The sequence below is a fragment of the Opisthorchis viverrini genome (assembly GCF_000715545.1).
Source record: "Opisthorchis viverrini unplaced genomic scaffold opera_v5_12, whole genome shotgun sequence".
Lineage (NCBI taxonomy): Eukaryota > Metazoa > Platyhelminthes > Trematoda > Opisthorchiida > Opisthorchiidae > Opisthorchis > Opisthorchis viverrini.
In genome coordinates, this window is record NW_008751668.1 from 787,947 (window position 1) to 815,646 (window position 27,700).

The following is a 27,700-nucleotide window of genomic DNA, read 5'->3' on the forward strand; positions in this document are numbered from 1 at the left end:
AATTGGTCTGGAGTGACCTTTGTCCTTTCCAGTCCCGGATTGTGACCTTTATTGAGTTGCCTCCTAGGAGTTCCTTGTTTCGTTGTTTAATGAGCCCAATATTCGGTCCTCCTTGAGTTTTCCGGTTGAGATGTTGGTCTTTTGCACGTAAAGGTGCGTAAATTGTGTCCCGTTCGATGCACCGGTTGATCGAATCTGCCGTGGAGTACCATGCTTCCAGAAATTCTCTTCCGTGTCTCGTTTCTCCATATGCCAAAATTTTTGCATTGAATTTGTGGCCTTCCTGGACCTCGTGTATGGATATTAAGGACAGGGGGTCATGCCTTCTGACGGCCGTGTTGTGTTCCTTTATTCGTGTGCATAGTCTCCTCCCAGTTTGTCCGACGTAGAATTTGTTGCAGTTGTTGCAGTTGAGTTGGTATATCACATTGTTCTGAATTTTGTCCGGGTGGTCCTTCGGTCTACAGATTAATTTCCTTAGGGTGGGATTCGGTTTGTGGTCCACGGAGATTCCTTTTTGAGCCAATAATCTGGTCACGAGTTCTGATATATTCTTTCACTGTTTTTTTGCTTTGCCACTACACAAAACTTACTTTTCCGAGTCCCGGCTTGTGAACTTCATTGATTTGACTTCAAGGAATTCCTTATTTTTTCGTTTGTGAATCCAATATTCGGTCCTCCATGAGTGTTCCGGGTGAGATGCCAAGCTCAGCGAACAAGCCAACGACCAATCCATAACTCTGCCTTCAGATGAGTGCCTAAAATATGTTGATATTCATATTAACTGAAATATACCCGCAAACAAATTCAAAACACCCTTGTGGATGAACCAAATCTTTTTATCACCTCATTTTCAGGTTCGTAACTCCACAAGCTAATCAGTGAATCAACTTTCGCGCAGCTACTTGTCACACTATAACATGCAAACTCAAGTAGCTCTGCTGAGGTTTCCATACTGAGATACCTAACATTTCACATTGAACCAGGCTTTGATACCTTCCAACCATCAAAAGGTTTATGATTCAAACGGAAAAATGAAATGATGCAGGCGGAAAGACAAAAGCGCTGCACAGAATTTCTCAAAATTACGGGTTGTGGTTAAAAATGTCTGCAGTTGCACCTGCATAATACGGTTGCCGATAGTATTTTCATGAAAATATACCGGTTTCGGCAATAATCCTTGTGATTATGAAACAGGCGTTTTTAAAACAAGCGTTTTTTCCGGACGAGGTCAGTTTGGAACTCCAGTTAACTAGTATAAAATTGCCCCTCTCCGGGCTTTTCCCATGCAAAACTGGCATGCAGTTGATGAAAACTGACTGGCGCCTGGTGTTTAACCGGTCGTTTGTTTTTGTCCTTTCCGCACATGTTCCATCAGATAAACAAAATAAATAACAGTGGCAGAAAAGAAACGTGACATGACAACAGCCGTTTGATATCGAGTATGTGAGTTCACCTAAAACTCTAAAAGCCTGGCTTGGAGACGTTTGCCCATTGAATGTTTCTTTGGTTAGAAAGCCGCCATTGTCTAAAACAATCCCATTGTATCTTGACTGATCAATCGTGATAGGAGCACAGTCATTGTTACAACATTAAGTCCTCATGGGACTATTCGAAAATTAGTGCAGGGAATGAGAGTACACTTATCGTGACATCTTGAATTTCAAGCTGGGATTTTAAAGCAAAATGCTACCCTATAAGCTCATGACTGTCTTTATCCACGGGTTATTGTAACTGCACTAGGAAGGAGTTAGACGGAGAGTGTGGAAATTTTCAAAAGACAGTTTTCCAGTTAGCCGATTCGATTGATCAGTTATCCTGCTTTAACAGAGGACGTTTAATCGTCAACAGTGAACGTTTTCAGTAGCCTGCTCGCCTTCTGATAAGGCTTGAAGAAAGGAGTGGGAAAGATCGACGAATTTATTTCTGGGCAACATCCAATTTTTTACGAGCTGTTCCCCAGTCCAAGAAGCAAGTTATGAGATTAGTCATTTTGTGAAAAAGATAAGCTTTCTGAGAACGTCAAGTCATTTTTACACAATTTAAACTGATCAAATACGGCCTTGTTTATATACACACATATATTTGTCCTCCAAAACGGAATGAAATACCACCAAAAGTTACAAACAGTGTCGATGAATCTTGTTGGCACCCAAAACTTCTGCACTGACACCTTCTAGTAAACCGAATAACATAATCGGGATACTTAGGTTAACAAGACTTCAGCTAATGGTATTTGCAATGTTTTACGACCAAACTGCATTTATTTTCCGCCCAGCTTTCAAGAACTTACCTCCCATGCAACTTTTACATGCGCCCTTTCAAGTGTTTCCCCAGGGTCATCTTTCGTCGAAGAGTTTTCACTGGTTCTGGTTCTTAATTAATCCACACGCAATTCCTACTTTTACTGTGCCAGTAAATGTTGGTTGTGTACAACTTGTTACCATGGTCCGTTTATACACACAACTTCCGTTTTACGGTCTAATTTCTGTGTGATTCCTAGTGCGGTCGTTTTATCTGAATACTAAGTAGCGATCCTCAAGTGTAAAGTACCCATCGCAATCTTCATCAGTTTATGGGGGCTACGTTAGTTTCGGTTATGCTTACCATTTCGGATATTGGCTCAGGTGGTTTTGTTTATATACACACTGGTTCTCGCCACAAAAGAAGATACGCTTCTTAATTGACATCTTGTTTAGTAGACCCACTATTCGCTTTCCTGAATCGTTTTGTTGACTTCCGCTTAAGTGATCTCCTGGTTTAGCTCTTCCTCTGATAGTACAATTATTTCGTAGTAATTATGTGATTGATCGCCAGGGTAGTGTTCTAAAAGATAGTTTTGGGCTGTACCGGTGTCGTTTAGTTTGTTTAATTTAGAAGACCCGAGTTTCTAATGTTTCTATATGTAAAATGTGAGGGCTAATGTGTCCTTAATCGTCCCTACCACGATGTCATAAGCGTTTTTAATGAACTTGGTCCCTGATGCGAATAATTTTGCCATGTACATTATAGTCACAACAACGGAACAATCTACTCAAATTTGTCTAACTTTGGTAAAGGTGGAAATCTGTTCGAAGCTCAAGGCGGAAACACAGAAAATTCTCTTCACTTAAAACCGATTCTAACAAAGATTAAGCTATTTCATTCCTCTTCGAGCAACGCTCGAACTTTTTCCACTGGTCTTTTGAGAATTTGTTCGGGTTTTTTTTTACAAGGACTAAGGCACAATGGCATGCTCTCCGAACATCGGACCATTTTCGTTGTTGTCGCCGCTACCGCACCCACCCGAATCAGGAAGCATGAAAAGCAATATGATTTGTTTGACCATAGCCAAGAAAAAAGATCCCGGAAATACACAATCCACAGGAATAGCAAGGTAATGATTTGCTAGGAAATCAACAACGATCCCTGTTTCAGAGGCAAAAATTTCGTAGCACCATCGAAAATCGTTCAGCTGTCGCACCGTTACGATGCCTGATCGTCATGCCATCAGAAGGAATTGTGAAGGCTGGAATACTGTGAGGCTCTCCAAGCATAGACAGGGGAAGTCGAGAGACAGAGGTCAGATTGGAACCACGAAACTTCCGGTCAGTAGTTGCGCGCCGTAACCACTGAGCCATCTCGTAGCACTATACCTACCAGTGTTTCTAAAGATTTCGCCACAAGGATTTACATTCATCGTTTCATCACAAATATGCTTTGCCACCCGATAGAAATAAGTGGAGAAAATAAAAACTGTGGTTAGACCATATGTCTACGGCTCCACGTAAACAGAAATTTCTTTGAGGTGCCAAAAGATTTAGCTGTCCGGAGGCTTTTTTTGTTTGTGGTGATTGTGTTCAGCTTGGACAGTACGACGCTGTAACTAATTTTCGTCTTGAAGACGTGCCCAACTTCCACAGACATTTTATTGTGCTGCATGCCACTCAGAAGTTTTGGATTGCCCGCATGTCGTAATTCACAGAATCATTATGTGTATTTAGCAAAAACTCAAGAAAGGGATTGCTTCTACAAGCAGTTACTTTAGGGAACCTGTAACTCAATCGTTCTGGGAAGAAATCATGCTGAAACATCGATAAGTTCAACCCCATCATTCTTCGTCATTCTAATCAGGTTAAAATAGCGCTCGCAATTTTCCGCATCGAATGAATTTACCATTAGTTGAAAGATTTTCATTCAACCGTACGATTCGTTTGCCTTACTTTATCCATTGAAAAGTCTAGATAATAGAAGTGTCAGAATTATCGTCTTGAGCAAAAAAAGCAAACTATTTGGTGGTGATGTAGGAGAATTCGACATTAATTTGCCATGTGTATTTTGTTCCCGGAAGTTCGGTCGAGATTAATTGGCATTTTACCGTTGACGATAGCTTCAATACTTCAAAATTACAAACGGGCCTGTTTCCTCCTCCTACTAACCCCTAATTGTACCAAATATTTTTAGGGTATTTATTTCTTTATTTGTTCGGATGCTGCGTTACACAATTAACGTCTCTATTAAGTTCAGTCTTTAGGGTTGGTCTGGTTGTTTGAAAAGACTGCAGAATTGTGAGCAGTGAATAGAATCATGCAAAAATGTCTTTGTTGCCCTCACAGACACAGACTTAACGGTATAATTTATGACTGCAAGCACGCTACAGAACCGCAAACCTGTCAGATAGAATTTATTAAGTAGAATACAACTGTTCTGGAATCCATATTGCTATATTCGAAGTTTCTTCAATTTTGTTTTTGTACCAACTGTTTTCCTGTCCAACACTAATTTCGAATGTTGAAAGCACAATATTCGACCCACAAAAGCAAGAATATACTTTTATACTTTGTTTTAAGCTGCGCCAACGAACGTGGACGAGTCAGATTTGCGAAATCAGTGACAGATTAAACCAAAGAAGAGAAAGTTACTGCAGCTAAAACGGCATGCATTGCACCACTTCAAGTAGTTTATCCAGTTTTTTCGTCAAAATAAAAGAGGTAAAAGTTTTGACTGCTAATCAACGCAGCCGATGTGTCAGTTTTCAGTTATGATTATTATCATTAGTTTCCAGGGAAACACATTTCCCTGAAGTAACTATCAAACGTCTTACAAAGTGTCAACTGTACTCCGGTGCCTCCACTAACCACTACCACATCTATTTTATTTCCTAGAACATTTTCTTCTGCGTCATCACAACTTGTAGAGGTATCGTGTACTTTTAATCGACTGAAAATTATGGGTGGTACGAAAGTGGCTACCACTAGTTGCTCCAGACTAGGTTTCCGGAACATTTTGGGAAGTATAAATTCAACCACCGAAATTAGATTATACTACGAGTATATTTGGTAAAAACCGTGGTAAAAACTCTCCTGGCCGGAATTCATCTCTTCAGTAGGAGGGGTTAAAGAACAAAGAAAAAACATGGGTGGTTTTCTTTTAAAACATTCGCAACGTAAAATTGGCAGACTTCACTTATTTCTGTTGGGATTACAGTGTTTTCGTCTTCTTTTAACAAATGTCAAAAAATAATATCGTGGATTAGGCAAATTTAGTCCTGGTTGGATGATTTTCATTCGTTTGTACTCAGCTTTTATTTACACAACTCTGATCGATGAGAAATGAGCAACCAAAAACAGTGTAAATTTTGTTCCACAACGAGAACTTGAAACGTGTAACAGGAGGTTTAAGACGGACTGATGGACAGGTTTTACAGGTGTTTGTGCTTGTGGTATACATATAAACATTCCAGTGTATTGAATTCTGTGCATACCAGGTTGTGCGTTTATTACGTATACAACTGTCTCCAAGTCATCCGGTAAGTGGATTTCGATGCCAGTTACCGGTGGAAAATATTCGATGCAGTTAATTGTACAAAAACAAGTTCGCTGTGTATTTTTAGTTGACAGTGATTAATTATCTGCAGAAGACAGGGCTACGTTGGGATCAACTTCTGTGACACATGACAAGGGTGAGTAAACATGGACAAACGGCAGGGCAAACGAAGCATGAACCTGCGGGAATGTGGGGAGACCTGGCGGTAACCAGATTGCTTTTGACACGGGGTGCCCGGATGCGGTACTTGTGTCCAGGCTATCTTCGTTACCGCTGTCTCGATCGAGGGATCCCAAACTGTTGCGCTTGCTCTGATTGATGAGAAGCATGAAAAACAAAAACGAAACAAAATGTAATTAGTCCATTTATACAGTTTTTTCTAGAGGCATGATAAAAAGCGATAGAACGGTGACCCCGAAACAAACCTCTAATCTGGACAATCAGTATGGCATTTTGAAGCTACTGTAGTGAATTACAAGACATTATGTTGTTCTTGTAAAAGTGGTTCCTCTAATTTACAAAGCGTTAGGTTAAAAACTGAAATAGGAAAATAGACAGTGGGGGATTGAAAGTAGGCTTTATTCAAGTTGATCCCTTAATTCGACGGATCTCATTTAGTTTGAAGATATGATTATTTTGTTAGTAATTCCCTGTTTTACAGGATTAGAGTGTTGTCTGGAAACGTTAGATTACAGCTAAACACTGACAATATTTCATTCTTTCAAGATATCTATTATTCGCCTTACAGATTTAGACTTAATCTCACTCCCTGGGAGCGACGTGGTCGGATTGGTGGGCACTAATCACAAATGACACCTAATTTCTGTGTACTCACATGTTTCGGATGGAGACACATATGCTGAACTTCCGTAGGATGTCCACGGGCTGAGGTAGGAAGCGGTCCGTATATGTACTTCACCCCAGTGTTGTTCGTCTGTAGCGGCTCAACTTTGCCTGCTTGGTTAACTTGCTCATCTGCTGTATATAATATAATAGGTTCGATTGGGGGAGAGATCGATCTGGCTAAAACAAATGGAGCCGTCACCATGTGAGGAACGCTATCACTGCCGGAGCACACCATTTGCACTTGCTGAAGTTGTTCCATGGCTTGGTTTGTTGTACAGGGCTGGACATTCAGAAGGTGCAGTGCAGTTGGGTTGTAGGGTAAAGTTCTCCCAGTGTGCAATGAGTTCAGCAAAGAAAATGTGCCTTTATTGTTTGTCGTCTCCGAGGACAGCTCTCTCACCACCCGGGAGTTGGATCTTGACATTGGTTTGAGTGTCTTAACCGGGCTATCAATGCCTGAAAAGGAAAACAAAACAGTAGTAAATTTTATCCTTTTCCCTTTGAACACTGAGGGTGGCTTGGTAAGTCTTAGAAGTTTTCCGTTGGTTAGTACTTTTTGCTTGTTATTTTAGTTTGAAATTGATCTTCAGTTTCTTGTGCTGATTGTAAGGTGTGTGGTAAGCAAGCGCTTCCGGTTTCTAAGGTTTTCGTTTTCGGAAAAGTTTGAGAACAATCGGTAGATTTGTTGCTGAGTGACGTCTTACTTTTGACGCAAAAATTTCATCAGTTCAAGTGACTAGGTTACGAGGTTAGTCAAGATTTAAGGCGGAAGGGGAACTAATCATTTTTGTCAAGCTAACTCTGTGTTAGGTGTCGGCCAGGGGCCACGTCTTCCGAATCGATTCACGTGAAGGTCCCTCTCAAAATTCGTTTGCTCTTTTCGTACGTCTGTGTGGACAAGCTAGTGTTATGACAATTCTTTAGAGGAGAGGGATTCTGTTAACATGATCGGGTTGTGATGTCTACCTCCCTTTTGCTAACGGTTCTATGTGCATTGACAGTCACACATTCATGTGTTAACTCGGCTTAGCTAAGACAAGTTTCCGCACACTGGCTAGTTCCACACACTCGCTTCTATTCACACCGTGGTGAATGGTAAGTTGCGCGGCCTCAACCTGACTAGAAAACAAGTGGTCTTTTGAATACCTGTTTCACCTAAACTACTCCCTTTTATGGAGGTGAACCAAAAATTCATTTTGTTAGATGTTTTGCAACAAACCTGTTGAACGTATCAAGATGAGGAAATTTCACATGTTCTTCAGGGTCCATTTTCCCTCAATTTTTAGTCATTATGAGACCACCATGCATCTCAGTCAAAAGGCAGCCTTTAATCAGATTTCGGGCTGTCCGTCCAATCAGGTTTCTTTCTGTGCCAATCGGAAACTTTCTTAGGCTGAGTGGATTTACTTCGCGTGGCACTTTTGTGGCCTTCTCCCATACAACTAAGTTTAAAATCCACTGCTATAAATAAAAATACATCGTTGAACCGTTTTTTATTTGTTGGCTATAGTGTGGAATGTTGTTGGCATGCTCCGAACAACGGTATTAATGTTTTAGCAGATAACCGCACTGTCTATCTAAAACAGAGAACGCTGCTCCTGCGGGGTTGCAGATAGCAATAGTAAGTAGCAATAGTAAGAAGCTGTGTGGTAAAATGGGTTGGCCGGAAACAGTTAATTCGATAGTTTGACCAATGTGTTTTAAATCGCGGTCGATCTGTGGGCATTCGAAAAGCACAAAGGAATGAAGCGCTGTGAAAGTACGATATCACAGCCAACATAAACACCCCAAAAACGGGTAACAGCCAATTAATGTCTCAAGTTACTTATGAATAACGTTATAACCTCTTTGCCTTTCCCATACTGTTGACTTGTATATTAGTAGCAACATGTGGCCAGGTGGTTTCGATTGTTTGGTCAGTTAATGCAGCACAGAAACAGTGTGACTAAACTGAGGCTCTAACCACTTCACTTAACTTCACCTTTTGGGGCTTAGCAGTGCTAAGTCAGTCTTCTTGAGCGATAATGGTTTCAGCGTCCGCAACAATATGTGTTTCTAATCCACTGTAATGAAACACTAAAAATATGGTAGAAGGTCTCTTTACGGATGTCAAAATACCGGTCTTTTGGAGTGTAAAGAGAAACGATTTACAGGCAGGGGTCACCAGCGCTTTCGAAGGAAGGCTATACAGACACCACTAAATGAATTGCGCAAAGGTGAATAGTAATGGCTGTCTGATCAAACGTAAATCTGCCCAGTGGCTTCGGACAATACCAAATCCGTGGAACACGTCAAGTTTGTTTCTGGAAGACCAGAGGCAGTTAACTTGATGTCCTGGGGAGAACTTTCAAAAGACGTAATTTGACCTTGGGTTTTTGAGTGAATTAATCAATCAAACATCGGTGACAAACAAGCACAGCCTGTATGTAGGAAAACCTTGATGTCCAGTTTGAGTCAAAGAAAAACCAGGTGGGAACTACCAAGCGGCGATTTTTGAAGGATAACTTGAAAGTGTTCACAACTGTGTGTAGACTGAGAATTCCAAAGTAAATGAAGAATAGTGACTCCTCTTAATCTGAAAAATCATATTACTGGGTAGTTCAAGGATAACATCGTACGAGTGGTTTTAGCAGGTGTATAGAAACATAAAATTAATTTATCCAAGTTGTGTCCTTATTCTTAGAGTCGAAATTGATAACTTTTGCCCGATTTCAAATCGGTTGGATAGATTAATTCCAGAGAAACGCACAGTCCGATTGGTCTGAAGTCACCGCCGGGTCAACGCAATTCCTCTGTGGATTTTGGGAGAGATGTTTTGGTCAAAGCAATCAGATGGAATGCTTGAAATAATCTCAATCTCCGGTTTGAATGTCGTTTTCTTCACATGACTGGGATCATGAAAAATGAAGAAGGATCTGTCATTCATGACTTGATACTTTTGTCTTGAGAGGTCTTGGAAATGAGTGGATGTGACAAGCCTGATACACGACCCGCTCTTGTTGCGGGAACATTTTAACAACACAGGGTTAATTTCGTTTCAAGAACAATGTTTACATTTTTAGATCTGGTGCTTGGTTACTTCTACTAACATTTTTCGAATTATTATCAGCCAGAGATGCCTTTCTAATCCATGTTTTTCTACATTTTGTGATAATTCTAAGATACATTTTATTTGCGTTGAACTGTCCGGAGCGCATTCAATCTAAGGATGATGTCAGCAGGCATCAGAGTGACCCATTTTTAACATAGATTTATGAAAAACTGGAATATTCCAGGTTCAGAAAAACAGATAATTAGGTCAGTATTGGGAGGCTGACAATTTCATGTGTTTTAAGCCTACTTACCTTGTTTGTGGGTGACCCAGAGCTGGGCACTTCGCATGGGGATTTCAACACTGCCGTTGCTCTCCAAAGCAGGTATGCTTTGTGCATTTCCGGTCCGCCTTTTTCGGAGTACAAAGCACATCACACTCATTAGAAGAATGGAGATAAAACCCGACACGAAAAGAATGGATAGGATTATATAAAAGTTAAGGTAAGATCCGCCATTTGGAGCGAACGATTGTTCGGGTCTGTTCCCTAAGAGATTGTAAAGCTGGTTGTTTATGTTGCCAATTGGGGCGGAATCATCAATTCGAATGAGTAAGATGATGGTGGAGCGCAGAGATATCGGAGTTCCCATATCACGAGCAACCAACTCCACAGAAAATAGTTTTCCAATGTCTGCTTCTGTTAGTTCGTTTACCAGAAATATAACACCGGTAGTTTCGTGTATGTTGAACAGACTGGAATAACGCTCAACATGGTCTGTGTTGGCCGGATTGTCAAGAACTTGCAAATCTGAGGTAGAATTGTCTCTTTTTTGTGGGTTCAAAGTTTGGTTGTGTAAATAAATAGACTGAAGGAAGTAACGAACCGTCCCGTTGAGTCCTGCATCAGCATCTATGGCCGAAACCTTTAAGGGAAAGACAAGACACCGTTAAAGCAACAGTAGACCCATAGATACAAAACGGTGTTTGCAAAAATTTTGCATGTACGAGTATCCACACCATGCTTAAATGATCTGCTGGGGTTAAAGTGCTGCTCAATGCTAAGATGGAGTGGCTTTATAATTTCCACTTAGTGGACGATAAAGCAAATGGCAGAACGATCACATACCTCTGCCAATCATCCCGCTAGACATCTATTATCAAACATTAGCTTCACCGTAGCATGATAGGCGGATAAGTAAGGAGACCTGAGTTTACGTTTGTACAGTGCAAATTTTCCTATAGTCGGGATTAGTGTGTCGAAGTATGAGCGTGGTTAATACCCGTATTGAGGTGGTATCTTATGTTGGCGCTCACTTGGTCATCTTCGAATCAAAGGAACAAGTATGGGCTTTTTTTGTCGACTGAATTAATCAGTCTGTCGAGTTCCGCATTTATTTTGAAACTTGATGTAATGCTCCGTGTGAACATCCGTTAGTATGGTTTCCCTTTAAATCGCCTTCGCCGATCAACATATCGCGGCGCATATCTTCTGTCAGTTCCAGTGAGGTGGGTAAAGGGGACAAAAGCTTTGGTGAAAGAGAATTCTAATGCACTCTGAGCTACCTCAGCATCTTGCGCTAACTGGAGGTATCGTACAAACAGGGCCATACAGGTTTCAAAAGGGAATGAAATTTCAGCACTGAGCAGAAACTGGAGGGTTTGGCGCAACGAATAGATACGGAAACCAGTTATTCTAAAGGACAGAAACTACGTCTTCTTCGAAAGTAGTAGGATTAAGCTTAGATGGCATAATGACATCTGCATGTTACATTTTGAACTTTGTAACCATCGAATCCACATAGAAGCTAAAATCAAGGATGGAGAAACCAGGACCAAAGAAAAACTCAGTGGCCATCAGTGTCTGGATAGTTTGTTGATTACTACGAACAGACTGTTCTTCCTATTAGAGTATTATCTGTGTGAATTTAATCCAATTATGAATCAGAATATAATAACCATTCTTAGACAACTTACTCTCTATCTGTTACTCTACCAACTTATATCCAGAACAACTATATGTGAAAACTGAACATCTGGCGGACTTTCGACTCTTCCGTTATCCACAGCTGAACTGGTGACCCCCCACACACGAACAATAGCCTTGACAGTTTGAAACACACTGCGACACATCAAATAAACGACAACGTTCCTGCTAATTAGTTTTGGAGTATTTTGACCAACACTTAACAGTTGTCATTGCTTTGTAAACTTGCGCTTCGTATGCTTCGTGAAATATCGATTGGGCGCATTTATTTGGTCGATTCTACCTATTGGTGTTCCAGATATATGGGAATATCCTGCACGTGTCCTCCGAGGACTGAGAAACGGGTTAATCACACGATTGTTTTTTAGGTTCAAATGAAAGTACATAGAACGAATCAATAAATTCTACCACCCGATGATTAATATTACTGCCTTTTTTATACAGACTCACCGAGTCTGTGACTGGTATCACCTGTTCACTTGAAGACTGACAAATAAAAGCTAACATGTGGTCTCAAGTTGGCGAGTTTTGCTTTCAAAGTAACGTTGAAGGATCGAATAGTTTTACCACATTTATTGAACTGCAGTAATATTGGTTGCAGTAACTGTTGTTTTGTTTCTTGCTCCACCCAGCTAAACATGGATCCGTTATGTTTGAGGTGCCTGGTTTACAAGTATTAATTCCTGGTTTCTACAAGAAATTGATTAGATCGAGAATTCTATAAGGTAACCCAAAAACTCTCAGTCTTTGGAGAAACTCGCTTCTACTAAATCTTAGAAAACAGCATCTCTTTCATTCCGTTGCATGTCCCGGATGACAATTTGTTCGGATGAATCTATCACTTCCGGTATATCCATTGCTTGCCTGGAGGCGTCCAAATTTTCGGCTAACATTCTTTTTTTCGTCTGTGTCTAGATGGCGCCAAATGGCACAGTTTGTCTAACTGTTGACAGGATAGAACCGTGTGGGAGGGTTTTGATCTAAGCGAAGTTTATCAAGGGTTTGATGGAACATCGTTTCGAAAGTTCGGTTTTAAGCTCAACTGATGATTGGTCGATAGAAAAAATGATTAAACAAAACGTATTCTCAATTATGTCTAGGCTCATGAGTTGCAAAATTATGACAAGCCTGGATTGTATTTACAATATAGGGCTTTCAGCATGTCTACACGTGAGTGGTGGCCACCACCCGCAACTACGAATATTTATTCACCGTTTGAAGACAAGTATTGGTTTAAATTTAAATAGGGTCACTTATTAGCCTGAGTAAGTTTGTTAGCTTTAGGACAATTATACGACAGCACAAGATGTCGTTTATAAATCCCACCCACAAATATTATGCACATGTATATACCATGTAGTTCTGTCTGCACTATATCCCGAGTGAGAACCTCTATTTCTCGCTCCGAGTAGAAAATTACCACGATGTTGATTTTTGCCCCTTGTGGTATGGTTTTTGGGAGGCGGCACACACGCTACAGAAGGAAACTAATGTAAGAATGAATACCACCAAGGTGGAACAGTTCGGAAGCAGTGATGGACACATTCGGATTTTCGGACACTACATGGAGTTAGAATTTGTTGCTTTACGCTACTCTGGTCATGGGAATTTTCATACGGACAAGACATTTGAAAGGTGTCGTTACTTTCTTTCTGGATAAACAGGGCAGAACCAACAAGTGGCTGACTGCGAACAACGTTACAACTACTAGACTGATAATGGGAAGTAAAATACTTCGTACAAACGTGCCTGAATGAGGTAGGCCAACGATCAGCTTTTTTTGGACAGCAGCAATCAAAACTGCATTTGACATGCATCATATGGTGCACTTTGGTAAATGCCACTGTGTCAAGAAACACAGAGTGCAATGTTTATATTGATCGTTACCCTTCGTGGGCAAGCACATCTGGATGCTCTTGTGGTGAAATTGTCGAGCAGCTATGTGATCTCACAAAATGCTTTACTCAATCGTTATCGGGTTTAGGCACTTCTCCTTTGTTTTGAATAAAACACCAAGCGTACCTTTTGATTATAAATCCAATCTGATGATTAAAACAAAACCAAATCACTTTTCGCTCAAGCCGAAATTCTGTTATTCAATCATGTCAATACTTCAGACCAAACTAAGCTGGTTCAAACTACCACCAATCCCAAGGGAGGCGGGTGCTGAATTAATGGCGTGCATAAATACTCCACAAACAGTAGTAGCCAATTTCTGGCAACCGGGAAGACTGAGACCAGGATTTTCACCACGTAAATCGATTTTCAGTCCGGACAGTGATGAGAATGTTTTTGAGAAAATGTCTTGGGCAAAAACTCTGACTATCTGGCTTTGCGTCTCTGTTGAAGAATACAGCTTACCACCAGTGACTTGGCTTATACGATCAAAAGATTAAACGCCCATGTTCAGTGTATGGTCGGACGCCAAATGAAACTTGAATTTCAAGGGCGACAAGCTACACACCTCAGATTACTTGTAAGGAGCACAAAGGGTGGTCTCCACTGAAAATGTCTAGATAACTCTCATGCAGGACAAAGCCTGTTATGCTATCTTTGAGGACCTGATTGTTCTATCAAGGGACAAGAACCTCGCAGTTTATGACACTTGCTGATAGTCTGGTCGACCAATCCGTAATGGATACTCTTATGCAGCGTGAGCAAACTATTTGAGTTGCTAAATTTTCGGAATTATTCACCTCAGAGTTTTCTCACATATTTTGGGGATATAATTTAAAACACGCTAGATTCGCATATCGGATGGCTTGCATCAAATACCTAGGATGGCCAGTGCTGCACATTACTGACGAGCTCCGATGTAAGTGGAAGAGGAAGCACGCTTCTTTGCTCTGGAATAAATTGGCCAAAATAAAAGAACCAGGAGAGGAGGAGTATTGCCCAGACGAAAGCGAGAGTGTTCACACTTCTGCCAATCGCGCGATCACTCACAAGTGGGGGCTTCCTGCAACGACTGTTGGAGATTCCGTTTGAGCCAATAACGCACACATGTCCGTTGTTCGAAATCAACACTTGTTCATCGATTACTCTTGTCTAGGTTTGAGCGGGCTCATGCTTATTTCGGATGGCTTGGCAAGTAGGCACCGAAATAGCATAACAGATTAATGAGTTTCATTCAGATTCTGTTGGATTTCATATACTCGGCCTTTTGCCAAAGATATGGGTTAGTAAACTGAGTACCTATAATCACATCTTGAGTTGCCTGCGTATTGCCCCGCATTGGCTGGTCTGGTCAGACATTTACTGAGGAGGTTTCATTCGATTTTTAGGAAAGAACAGTAGATAGATGAATATTCGACTTTGAAATACGGTCTTTCATCCCCATTGCAGAACTTCTGATCCAAAGACAAGACAGTATGGACAAAGGTTTCCATGTGTGAGACGGCCTTCCTTGGAGAAACCTATTAACGGTGGCAGCATTAATTACAAGCAGCGAATCACTTGCTCAATTTTACCGGGCTGATGGCCCTCAATATACTATCGAGAGATTCTATTCCTCTTGTAGCATGTAATAAGTGAACTTTCTAATCACTTTATTTGGAAAATTGGAGCAGTGTTGGGACGACATTTTATGAGGATACGATCGCTATTTTCAGGCGGAGAGGTAGATGAATTTTCCAGACAGCTCACCCAAAACCGTAGGATTGAGTGAGTGACTGCTTTGACGTGAGGAAATGATCAACTTGATTTTTCTCGTGTCAGCCTCGTCAGATTAGTGTTAAGTCAAGAGGGATTCAGGATCAGACCTTGTGCGAATCGGGTTAAATTCTACTTTAACCGTTGTCAAGGAAAGCTGTGTGTGGCTCCCGGTGGACAAGTTAACCATGTTAACTTAGTGCTCACTGGTCTTCAGGGAAGAACTGGCAATAACGGAGTCTGTGTAGAAGATTCATGTAAGTGATAGTGCAATGTTCATCCCTTGAATCCAAATACGAACAAAATATCACATTTCTCTGAGCTTTCCGATTCTTGCTAGGTCAATAATTAAGGTAATTATTGTCCGTGTTCGTCAGAAACAGTTGAGGAGCGATCTGTTAAAATATTCTCACAGACTGCAGTCTTTATTTACTGTGCATGCTTCCATTCCAAAAAAGTCAGCATCAGTTTTAATCAGCTTCAGATAAAAACTAGTTTAGAGCATGTTGGAGCGCAGCGCAGCACAGCTTATAACAGTAAATGAATGTACGTGCATATCAGCAGAAATGGATCCCGTAGAAAGTTACGATAGCGGCATCTCAGAAACCTGGCAAAACATTTTGCGATGAAATAAGACAGATTACTTCAGTTGATGACCTTATTGGTTGTAAAGGGCCCCAGAAATAGTGCCAACCTGTGACCAGTAGTTATACACCACCTATCCTATCATCTTTGGGTACAAATTAGGTTGCAACTGATCCATCTAAATTCACACCAAGTTTCTGTTTCTATTTATTCGGCCCCTTTTGCCACAATGAACGGAAAACGGTGCATTTTTATCTACTAACCATGAGGCTACGATGGATTACTTACGAGTGGTTATCGATATCGTGGCGAAAAACGGTAGTCAGTTGTCTACAAATACATTCAGTTGCATACCAACAGGGTTTTCATGGGTGGCGCAAATGAATCTCTTGTTTATGGCATTATTCAACTGATTATGCTGCACCAGGGTAGTCTCTTGTTTCAGATGGTAGTCAGAAGCTATGATTGAGTTGGGATCTTCCTAGGAAATTTCTACATACGTAATACGGTTGATGAAAACTCTTTGACAGCCCACGACCAGTTTCGCCTTTCTTGAGGCTTATCAGGTAGGCGTAGTCAACAATCTTCCACTGACGTTATGTTCAAAGTGAACATTATTTGCTCACGTACATTTTTAGAGAAAAGCTAAAAGGAACTTTTATACGGAAATAAATCGAAAAGCAGGCAGTATGAAAAAGGCATGAGACAACATCTCACTAGTCAATCTTTTGTTTCCTTGACAGTTAGCATCAGAGCAGATAGCTCCACACATCATCTGAGTTTGCAAGCAAAATATATGCATGTCTTTTCTATGTGTGAACCATACGCAAGCTGAACATCAGGGAGAAGCAATCTGTAGCAGATGTTCAGACTCTACGGTTCTAGGCTGTTGCCTAATGAAACACGCACAATATGCATATCAGTTCATCTCATTACTCCCATCCCCACGGAGGCCTCCTTCCTCTATTCATCTAATCATATTCAGTCAAATACTGTGACATTCCCTGTGTACGTGCTCTATTACACCAATATGGTTCCACCTGAACATGCGACTTGCAGTTCGGGAACTCTGTATGCATACATTATCACCGAGGTAACGTAACGCATTCACCGTAGTCCATGTTGGAGACAGAATTAGGTGCATCATAATCTGTCTCCGGATAATGGTATCCTACAAAAAAGTTGAAGGTGCAACGTGATCCATTGGCTAATGCATTTGCCGTTGAAAAAAAAACGTCTGGTGCATTTGAATTCACAAAACAACAGGTGTAGGCGTTGACGGGCCAGCCTATGTGTGGAATCTCGGCCCGATCTCCCAATTTTGCCATATTTAGCACGCACTAAAATGGGCGATAAAACAAGCTAACTTATGTCTTGAAAATACGTTTATGCACCAACAGACTTAAAAGATGTCTCTGATATGACGAAAAATTATCAACATGACTGTTGCACGAAAAGTGACAGTCGATCGGGTAAACTGAGATTCCTGATGGCTCACCAGTGATACGGGTTGCTTTCCTTGAGCAAGGATTTCTGCACTGAGCAATATTTGTCCGGTAGTGTATTTTTTTGAAAAACTTCGTCACCTACAAGACAACTTAAGTTTTGGAAATAGAGATGGTTCTCGAGACTGTCATTTTCTGTCTGAAGGATTCCAAAGGTTTAATCTCTTCGCTTTTTGGCGTGCACAATCTACCGATTTCATTCAAATATTCTTTGAGCTAAAAACAAGGTGCTGTGGTACTGTTCTTTGCGTTCGCTCTCTTCTTTTAAAATTTTCAAATATCCACTCTTACTCGGTTAAGTGTTGTGTATAGAGTATCAAACGTAACAAACTACATTTGACATTATTTATATATTTGAACAATTCATCTAGTATAAACTCAGATATCCGTGATCTTCGTTTATTTTGCAGATTTCGTATCAACCTGAGGTCCGTGGAAACTGTGTTTGTTTTGATATCGGTTTTGTTGGCGGCTGCCAGTGGAAGCGCCGGTTGTTACAGTAAAATTTGTGCCACTTCTTTTCAAGTAGCGTTCATGCTTTAGATACATGTTTGCAAGAAATCTCTCTACTTTAGTTAGTTACCGTAAAAACAAAGAGACATAAAAGCTGCTGGAGAGACAAGAAAACTAGACCATAAAAAAGTGTTCTTCATCCGTTGTCGAACTTCCGGCTTTATTAAGATCACAGAAGGCAGTGTGTTTTATTGGATGAATGGGACAATCCTGTGCATGTACAGCTGGAGTTTTTTTTCAAGGAACGTAACTGTCTTCAATTTATCACAGACTGTATCAGGATACAAGTGATGGAGCTTGACTAATCGCGACAATCCCCGTTTGGTTTCCCAAGTATAAGCGATTTATCAAGCAACTTCCATGAAGATGTGAAGACAGATCCACGGGACAGCCTGTGGATCGCCTCTGTTTACATTACTTGTTCTCCGTTCACGAATAGTATACTACGTGTGCTTGCCCCAGGGTTCAACCTATCCCTTCTGAGGAACCATCAGGAAAACACATTACTTCTCTCAAGGACGTCACCTGCCTCACCGGGTAGAGACTATCTGAACACAGCGCTTTTCATACGATGTACACATGAACTAGTAAGGATGATGAAAAACTGTGTCAAGGGGTGGGTGCTAACAGAATTACCCGAGGTCCGAGGGCAGTTTTACCGTTCAAATTAAAGTATGGGACATCATTCATAAATGCTTTGGATAGGGTGACTATATTCTGATTAAGAATAATGAACTTGACAGTACAAACTCGCCCGTGTGACTATTTGTTTAACAAATCTCTGGAGCAGGTAGGCTTAATCCGGTCTGAGAGTGATTATTTATGGCCTCTGAGGAAGTTCTTTTCCGTGATGCACTGGTAAATCGGTGCATTACCACACCATGTCAAATGGCTCAGTTCGATCAACGCAAAAACATTGGGGCGCATATTCAAATAAAACTACTTATTCCTGTAAGGAATGCTCGTGGATAATTTGGTAAGGTGGCTCAATAAATGTCAGATTAGGTACTGAAGTTCATCTTTTGAGAAGCTGATGGAGATATTCCTCTTGTCGGTCTAAAGTTTTCTGAGTTCCAGTCCACTGCAGAGTATCATGGATATGAGATTTGTACCACTATTTTATTCGATGAGGGATAGTTGAAGAGTTTGTTGATGTTCCTCGGGAAAGGATGGTACAACCTGTACGGAAACAAATGTTCAGTTAACTTCAATATTCCTTTGTTTTGAGAAGTCAGTACGTTTACAAAAATATGCCGCAAAATTTTTGCTTGCGGTAGCCGCGTTTAAGGATGAATAATTTTTCTCTGAGCCAAAAATCGTGTACCTTGTATGAACAATTACCCAAAGAGTTGTGATTTTAAGCAAAATGTTGGCAGAAAATCAACAAACAAGATTGTGATATCAAAAGTGAGTAGTATGGTGTCTTATATATGCGTACACGCAAACCACTGAGGCTAGTTTTCAGAAATGTCTGTGATATTCTATAATGGTGCTTATAATTCCTCACCAAATACCCCTGTAAACTGGCATTTTATGTTTATTTATATTTGTGTCCCCTTGGAGACAGTATGTTTTAAATAGGAACCTTGATTTGAAGGATAAAATCCTCTGAAGAAATAGTTACTTGTGACCGGTTTCCTTACGTTGCCTGGACACAGACGGAAAACTATTGACTGATACGCTAAATAAAGCACAACACTGGTGGCACGAAATGACACGGTTCTCATTGTTCGCGTTACAAAACAGGCTGTCTGTCGAGAATGACACTTCCAAGAATAGGATGATTATTAAAGAGCATTCACTATGTGTACGTCACTCCGCACATAAAAAAATTACTTTAGACAATAAATGTGGCATTTGCGTGCGTGTACTTTTAACTCGTTGGTTTTGGGGCCAATACTTGCCTGATCGTAATTGTACGAAAAATGGATCATATAACATGTGAATTTCATAGTGTAGATATCGGCAGCAGCAACCATCCGCATCAAAATACGGTGAAATATCGCTAGATCTAATGAACTTTCGTTAGTGGTAGGAGGCATTGCAAGAAAAATTCTGTTGGAAGGACATGCCGATGAGATGTATGTGTCCAAGTGTAAAGGAAATCAGCTTCGGTTTTTTTGAAAGAATTTAATGTTTAGAGGCAACCGATGGTGAGCCTGTGTGCCCCACAGCTTGGAAGGTTCTACAGAAGTCATTAATAGTCCTAATATTTTCAGAAGTAATACGCTCTTCATTAACAGCATACGTTGAAAACGTACCAAGATTTTCACCTGTGTCCAGGGAGTGTTTTTCCCATACAAAAATACGAGCGCGTTTGTCAGCTAAAACATTAATACCGTTGTTCGGAGCATGCTAACAACATTCCACACTATAGCCAACAAATAAACAACGGTTCAGCGATGTATTTTTATTTATAGCAGTGGATTTTGAACTTAGTTGTATGGGAGAATGCCACAAAAGTGCCACGCGAACTAATCACCACCGTGAGACGACAATTCTAAGAAGAGCGTGGTTTTCATGCACAAAAAAGATGCACATGTTTTGCGGGCCGCAGCAATCGGCTTGTTGTTTTTAGGACTGCTCTAAGTGAAACAGATTGCTCTGTGTTATTGGTACATGCTAATGTTTCGTTGAAAAAATGATCGAAGATTTTGGATCAAAGATTTAGCCAACGTAGGTTAAAGTTCTTTTACTGGACAGGCTGTCGTTGTAAAGAAGCGTTGAAACGGAATTTGATGGGTACCTATCTATAGGATTAACTACATTGCCATGGCGTGTGTGATCCTCGCGTGATCTCTATATAGACGGACGGAAGCAATGATGGAGAGTTAGTCAAAAGTCGAGATACTATGATACAAAGTGGTGAGATTGCGCAATAGTATGCATCATTTTTTCATTTCTGCACCTCTTTCGGTAATATTTACAGGAAAAATACTCATACTGCATATGCACCGGTTTGTATATTCGCCTGCGGATGGAAACCGAACGGTCTCTGTACCCTAGTCGACAGCTCGCGAAAAGACCTATAGTGACCTTCTCTTACAGGGTCTTGTCGCTGCCTGTGAGATATTCCAGAGTCACACTGTTATATCTACTGTCTCAGCACAGGTTATTGTGGCTTCCTTTTGTTAACTACCGGTATTTCTCCAGTGGAAGCATTAGGGTAGCAGCATGCCTGACAACTGTAAGATGGCCAAGGATGAAACCGCACTTGTCGACTGTGAAAGCCATTCTACCTGATCCTCTATGCAATTATGCATACCTGAGTATGTAGTTTCAATGCCGGACTGAGTCTACATTTAATGCTTTCACGAGTCTAATAAATCAGATTTCAGTAAACGAGTAGTAACGACAAAGCGCCATTTGAAAACAGTTAAAAAGGTCCCGTATATTAGAAATTCACTCAAGACACGCAATGTCAATGACTCAGTGCGGCCGTGGAGCCGGTTACCACCATTAGGCTCAACTCGTGCCGCTGCACGAAACAGCAGGTACTTCTTACGGCATATCGGTTACCTACCTTTCCCCAATATGGCCTGAAAGGGACAGGTGCAGTTGAACGACACGACATGAAAGGGCACAACAAACTGATTTTGCGGGTAATAAAGACTCATGATGAACTCATTATCGGATCGCAGAAAACCAATACTGAGGTAAAAAAAAGTAAAGCAAACCACTTGGAATAGCTTTTAATCCGGGTAGAAGCGTGTAATTTTTTTATGTCAGTGATAGCAGTCGATCGAAAGGTTCACAAATTTTGGTGAATACTGCGTGAAAAATCTTTCCTGTGTAGTATTTTACAGATTTTCCTGTCAGCAGAATAAGCAGCTAAACAATTATCTGGTTGAATCTTGCCCTCCTTGATGGTATGTTTGAAGACTGGCTCATCATCTATCGAATCCCGTTTCGTCAACTTTACGAGCTTGCAGCCTGTGCCGACGACCCCCATCCCTGTGGTCGTTAAGCTGACGGGAATTCAAGACAGCGAGCACTTTCGTTTGTAGTTGATTATGCCTCACATATATCATACCTAAATCGCCTTCATTGATCCCTTGAGAAAATGCTGTGTCAGCAACAACAACGACGAATGTTATACTTGTAATACTGGTTTTAGCATAGGTAGGCAACTGTTCAGCTCTTCTAATGCATAAGCATAAATCATGATTGATGGAACCGTATCTTGTCCGGGACCAACGCACCAATTACTATGGATCAAAACTCCATTTAGGATGTCGAGCCTTTTAAACAAGTAATGTAAGAACTCTCAGTTCATTGTTCATACTAGACGTTCTTTCAGACTGCACTGAGTTTCTTACTAGTAAAACAATGCCTCTAGTTTTGCCATTGTGTCTGAAATGGAATCAGCCTAATGTAAGACATGCCTAGTCCAAGGAGTAAAAATCAGACAATACTGTGTTGGAAATTCATTCACAAAATCATCCAAATTTTGATGTTTTATGTAGCAGCGAAACTAACATTTAAGAGACAACTCTAATTGAACTGCACTGCATAAGTGAAATACACGTCACGCTAATATGGTACGAAGCCGGTGACGAAACCAGTGACTGATGACCAGTTATATAACTGCCGCAGCCGATGCTACTTTTATGCTTTTTATCTTCGAAGGAAAGCTACAACTGAGATGCCTTACGGTGGACCAAAATTAGCTGAACCTGTATTATCAGCTAGCGCTCAGTACGGCAGATAACTTTATACAGAAAGGCATACACACAAAGTAAAAATAACTTGCGAGCTTGAGACCAATATTGTTAGGCATCTTCTGTGTTTAGAGGACAAAACAGATGCCCCATAGGCGACTCTTTATCACTTCTTATGGGCTGTGTTGCATGTCCGCTCTAGTGTTGAGCTTGTGCGTAGACGAAGGGTAAATAATCACACACTACAATCTGTACACTATTTGCTTCCAAAGTTTCTCAATCTAAGAGTGGCGTACGGTGTTGAATTACTTGACAGAGCGAATGGGGAACGCTGGCTTATACGCACAGCTTAAATGCAGCCATTGCTTCGAAAACACGTTAATTTATCATTTGGAACAATAAATGGAATATAGTTCGCCGAGAGTGGAGCTGAGTATTTTGAAGTAACGAAGTCCTATACTATTGTTCAATACACAGTCATTGTTCCATGTAAAGTGTGATCCTTATTTGGATTAACTGAACTTGGAAACGCGATATGCAACTGTAGTAACGATATTTTCCTGAGCTTAGTTCTCGGTCTGAGCCTCCCAATCTAGCGTTCACGTCAAAACAACCACCAAAGGTGCACAAGGTCTATTAACGCCCAAAACAAAGTCAAGAACAGTTGTACAGCGCTTCATATATTTGCGTAAACGGTTATAACTTTCTGGAATTTCTGACGCTTTCTGGATGCGCCATTGGCAACCGACATTTGGTCGATACTGGGTCATGATTCAAAGTGTTCGTACCTTTCCCGGGGTTCCGAGCAAAAAGATATGTCTAAAGTATTCCGTCTCAAGTAGTGGTTGTTTAAGCGCCATTTGTAGCTTTAAAGCGCTGATTACCGTGCCCAGACATCACACTCAACGGCTGAAATTCTTTTATTTTTCAAAGCCCTTTACGCCCAACCAACCAAGTTTCAACAGGCAAAGATTTCAGCAGATTGGCTTCATCCGATTCGAAGACTATGTGGTTTTATGGCATGGCGAAGCATAAATACGGATGTGTCAGACACGGGGCAATTGTGCTTCATGCGTTCCAAGATACAGTGGAGTGTCTGTTTTCTTACGTACACTCTATAGTGGAACTTTTATGAACGCACACATGGAACCCGACACCAGCAACTAGAAGGCTGCTAGTTATTTTCTTGAATTCTGTGCAGTTCACAGATTTTCTTCAACTGGGGATAATAGTTTCAGCGAAATGAGCTTGACTTGTCAGAAACTACAGACGTTCAACACCAAAAGAAGATGCGAAAAACAGTGCTCATAAGTAAACTAAAGTACCACTATCAGGATTCTTGTCAATAAGCAACGTATTGCATTCTCTCGTGTCTCAGCCTTTGCTGAGTTCAGACTAAACCCATCCAAAGCACCCATCTTACCGTCTATTTGGAGTGCCATTAAGAGTGACTGTTTACCGTGGTCTGTATGGCAAATATCAAGTTACGTAATATCTCGGGTAATTTCCATCCACTCTAGTAAACGCGAGTGAGTTCTTTCAGACTTTCAAATTCGTATATAAGTGACAGAAAACAACGCGCCAGTGGTGGTCCAGTATGTGGTTTCCAAACGTGTATTAACAGAGTTAAGTTACCAAGTTGCTTCATAATTTTTCATGTGACCGTTTGTACGGCAAACCCTGGATTTAGTCTCTAGTGATCAGCGAATCCAATTCCACCCTAGTACTTGAAAGAACTTCAAATTATGTACCGTATAAACTGCTTGGAATAACAAAGTGGGACCTGAGGTGGCCAAACTGAGATATCCCCTCCGTGACTTAAGTGAATCAGAAATATTTGAAAAGACACTACCTACATGGGTGCAATTTTAATCATGTGTTACACATGATCGTCATTCTGTAGGATTTCCAAATAGGTTTTAAGGAATTTACGAGTCTTACTACTTTCAACCACGGCAGTCAGTCAAATGATAAAACACATACGTAGGCACTCTCCATTTGTTTATACTCCTCAGTCAACTAAGTAACTAAAACGCCGGGCAAAACTATCCTAATAGCTTGGATTTTCTACCGCAACGTTTACTCCTGTATCAAGCTATTGGCATAGGAATCATATGTAAATTATGGCAAGTTTGCTACCTAGGATATCAAGGATGTCTTATTAGGAGAGTTGATGGACTCTGCCAGATACCCATCCACAAGCATAAAAACGAGTTGCAGTAGGAGCAAAAGTAGCACCTTTAGCCATTGGACAAAACCTAAGACACTAACCTGGAACACACCATGGCCAGTCTTCTCCATGTACGATAAGCTGATCAATGACGAAGTGTTTCTCGGCACTTGGAACACAGGATGTTGATCGTTGACATCGTCCACAAACACATGAATCATTGTTTGACCTCTGCGTCGTGGCACACCTCCATCTTCACCGACGACCCAAAATTTAAACGTAGGTGATGGTTTCGTTGTCCCAGTGCTCAGCTGCGTAGTCCCTGAAGGAGCGAAGACTCCCAATGGTGGAGGCTTTTCGGGTGAAAATAGGCTAGAGGGTGCGACAGCCTCGCGATCGATCATTTTACTGGCATATAATCGAACCTCGTAGGTGTTATGTAATGTGTCGAAATAACTAACAAGGTCGAATGGCAATTCGCCTGAAGTCACTGGCGGCGTGGTTGACTGGGCGTAAAAGGTGCGAAGCTTAGATGGTGATAACATCAATTCCAGACTAAAATCGATCGCAGCATTTGAGCCTTCATCCATATCAGTTGCATGCAAACTGCCAATTAGTTCCCCATAACCATTATTTTCCTCTATATGGAACGTGTACATCTGTTGAGCAAAAACAGGCGCCTCATCGTTGTAGTCTCGAACAAACACGGTCACAACTGTACTGCCAGTCAATGGTGGTGTCCCACTGTCAATCGCCAGCAGGGTAAACTGATGGTGGTCAGACGTTTCCCGATCTAAATTCCCTTTGGAGCGGACTGTTCCAGTTATGTTGTCTACAACAAAGTGAGATCCATGAGTTTCTTCGGTTATGTGATATGTTATCTGAGCATTCTGACCGGCATCAAGGTCAACAGCGTTGATCTGAGCAATCATGTAACCGATTCGTTGTCTGCCAGGATCGCTGTCTTCGTTTACCGCGAAGCGCCATTTGGTTTTGTTGAATTGTGGACTATGGTCATTTTTATCTTTAATGTGCACTTGTATCACGTATTCCGAAGTAAGCGGTGGATTGCCAGCATCGTGACATTGAATTTTCAAAGGTACAGTGTTGGTAATTTCACGATCAAAGGAATGTAAAGCAGACAACTTGTAGATCAACTCTACAGGGGTAGGATTGGGTACATTTTCGCTGCTAACCGCGATCATTTGGTGAGAACTTTGTTTTGAAGTAGATATTTCAGTCAATTTGAATTGCTTGATTCCTGAGTGCTCCAAAGTGCAGTTGATATAGCTGTTCAAATGAACTTTTTCAGTCGTCACAGAAACTACTGCAAAGTCAAACGGCAAGTCTGAAACGTGTTCTGGCAGTGTGATTATTTCGCCGCCTTCCGGAGTAAAAACCGATATGGTTAGCTTCTGATCACTGGTGCTAGCCACATGAACTCTAACTTGCATCCTATCCATAAATCGATAATCAATATTTAGGGTTAGTGCATCTGGTATCCCTGAGTTGTGTACAAACTGAACGGGATTGCGGACGGTAACTGGAATGTCGTAGGTAGTCTGCCTCCTATGGTTTAAGGGACGTTGTAGAAATATAGAGCCGGTTTCTGGGTCAATACGGAAAGTTGTTTTAATGATTTCGGGGGCGTAGGAATCAATTTCATAAATTAATTTACTGTATAGGGGCCCTAGGTCAGAGTCAACGGCAGATACAGAATAAATTGGCACATTAGGTTTAGAGGTTTCGGAAATTTGAACAACTGAAAAATTGCTAGCAAATCTAGGTGGATTGTCGTTGCAGTCAGTGACATGAACAGATATTAAAAGTCGGCAATCGAAGTTATCATATCCGGTAGCTAATATTTCCATATTGTATAAATTTATACTCTCGTAGTCCAGAGAAGATTGTAGCACAAGTTCCAAGGCGTGCGGTTTCACAAGTGAGTCTGTATCACTCACTCGAAGTGCAAATATTTTTGGTGCGTGGGTGTCGGTTGAAACACTTTCGGACATAACTCTTATTGATGAGCCGTTTATTCCATGACCTCTTCCGGTGTCCATGTCCATCGGCCTATGGAGCGGAATGGTTGTATTCAATGGTGTGTCTTCTGGTAAGTAAATTGTTTGCTTTTCGCTTGGTTGGAAAGTGCACGAATGGTCGTCTACGTCGTCCACTGTAATGAAAATTTGTAGGACATCAACTATCTCCGTCGTTGTGTTTGTAATTCTTAGAAGATTGACGGAAAATTCCAATTGACAGTTCGGCTGTATATCCGGTCTCCCCAAACCTACTTCTGTGTATGGACATAATGCCTCACGATCAATACGTTGAGCTACTTGTACACGTCCGTCTTTCACTCCGACAATGAAAAACCTTGCGTCTTCTTGGTCTATGGATCGGAACATCAAGGTCCCGGCGCTGGTGAGAATCGCGTCTGGCAATTGTTTGAGTAACAAACCGATAAGAAATCCAACTGGCTTTTCCTCCTCCATGCGAAATCGTACAATTTGTGTGGCCCTGTGGACAGGAATAAGGAATACTAATAATGTCAGTAATTGCAGTACGTGGATGTTTCGCGGTTGTTGTTCATGGCAAATGGTATTGGCCCTAGCCGCAGCGTGCCTCTCCCGCATTACGGCAAGGCATCTTCGATCGAAATTGGTTTGCCTCCACACGTTTTAATCAAAGGTTAGAAATGAACATTGTCATTGGATGTTTCAGTTGGGAGTCTCTCACATCAGCAAAGCAACCGACGGATGGTTTGTTCTTCCTGCAAAAATCAGGAAAGTAAGTTCAATTTAATTAAGGAAGTGCGTTATAACTAGTGTTTTCTTCGGTCTAATCATAGACGTTTGATCCATTTGATCGTTATTTGCAGGCCGATTTTAATAAAAGAGATTGCAAAAAAATGTTCGGGATCCTGAACGGACTTGTTTCTTTTCCCAT

The 27,700-nt window shown here is 41.1% G+C and overlaps 1 protein-coding gene across 1 annotated transcript; it reads right to left on the minus strand.

The window, feature by feature from the left end:
- Positions 1–5,882: 5,882 nt before the first annotated feature.
- T265_01124 (hypothetical protein) lies at positions 5,883–27,387 on the minus strand (the record flags this gene model as incomplete). Its single annotated transcript, XM_009165085.1, has 4 exons — positions 5,883–6,116; positions 6,641–7,107; positions 9,996–10,605; positions 24,853–27,387. The coding sequence occupies 4 exons, from the start codon at positions 27,385–27,387 to the stop codon at positions 5,883–5,885; spliced, it is 3,846 nt and encodes a 1,281-aa protein (XP_009163349.1).
- Between the last annotated feature and the right edge of the window lie 313 nt (positions 27,388–27,700).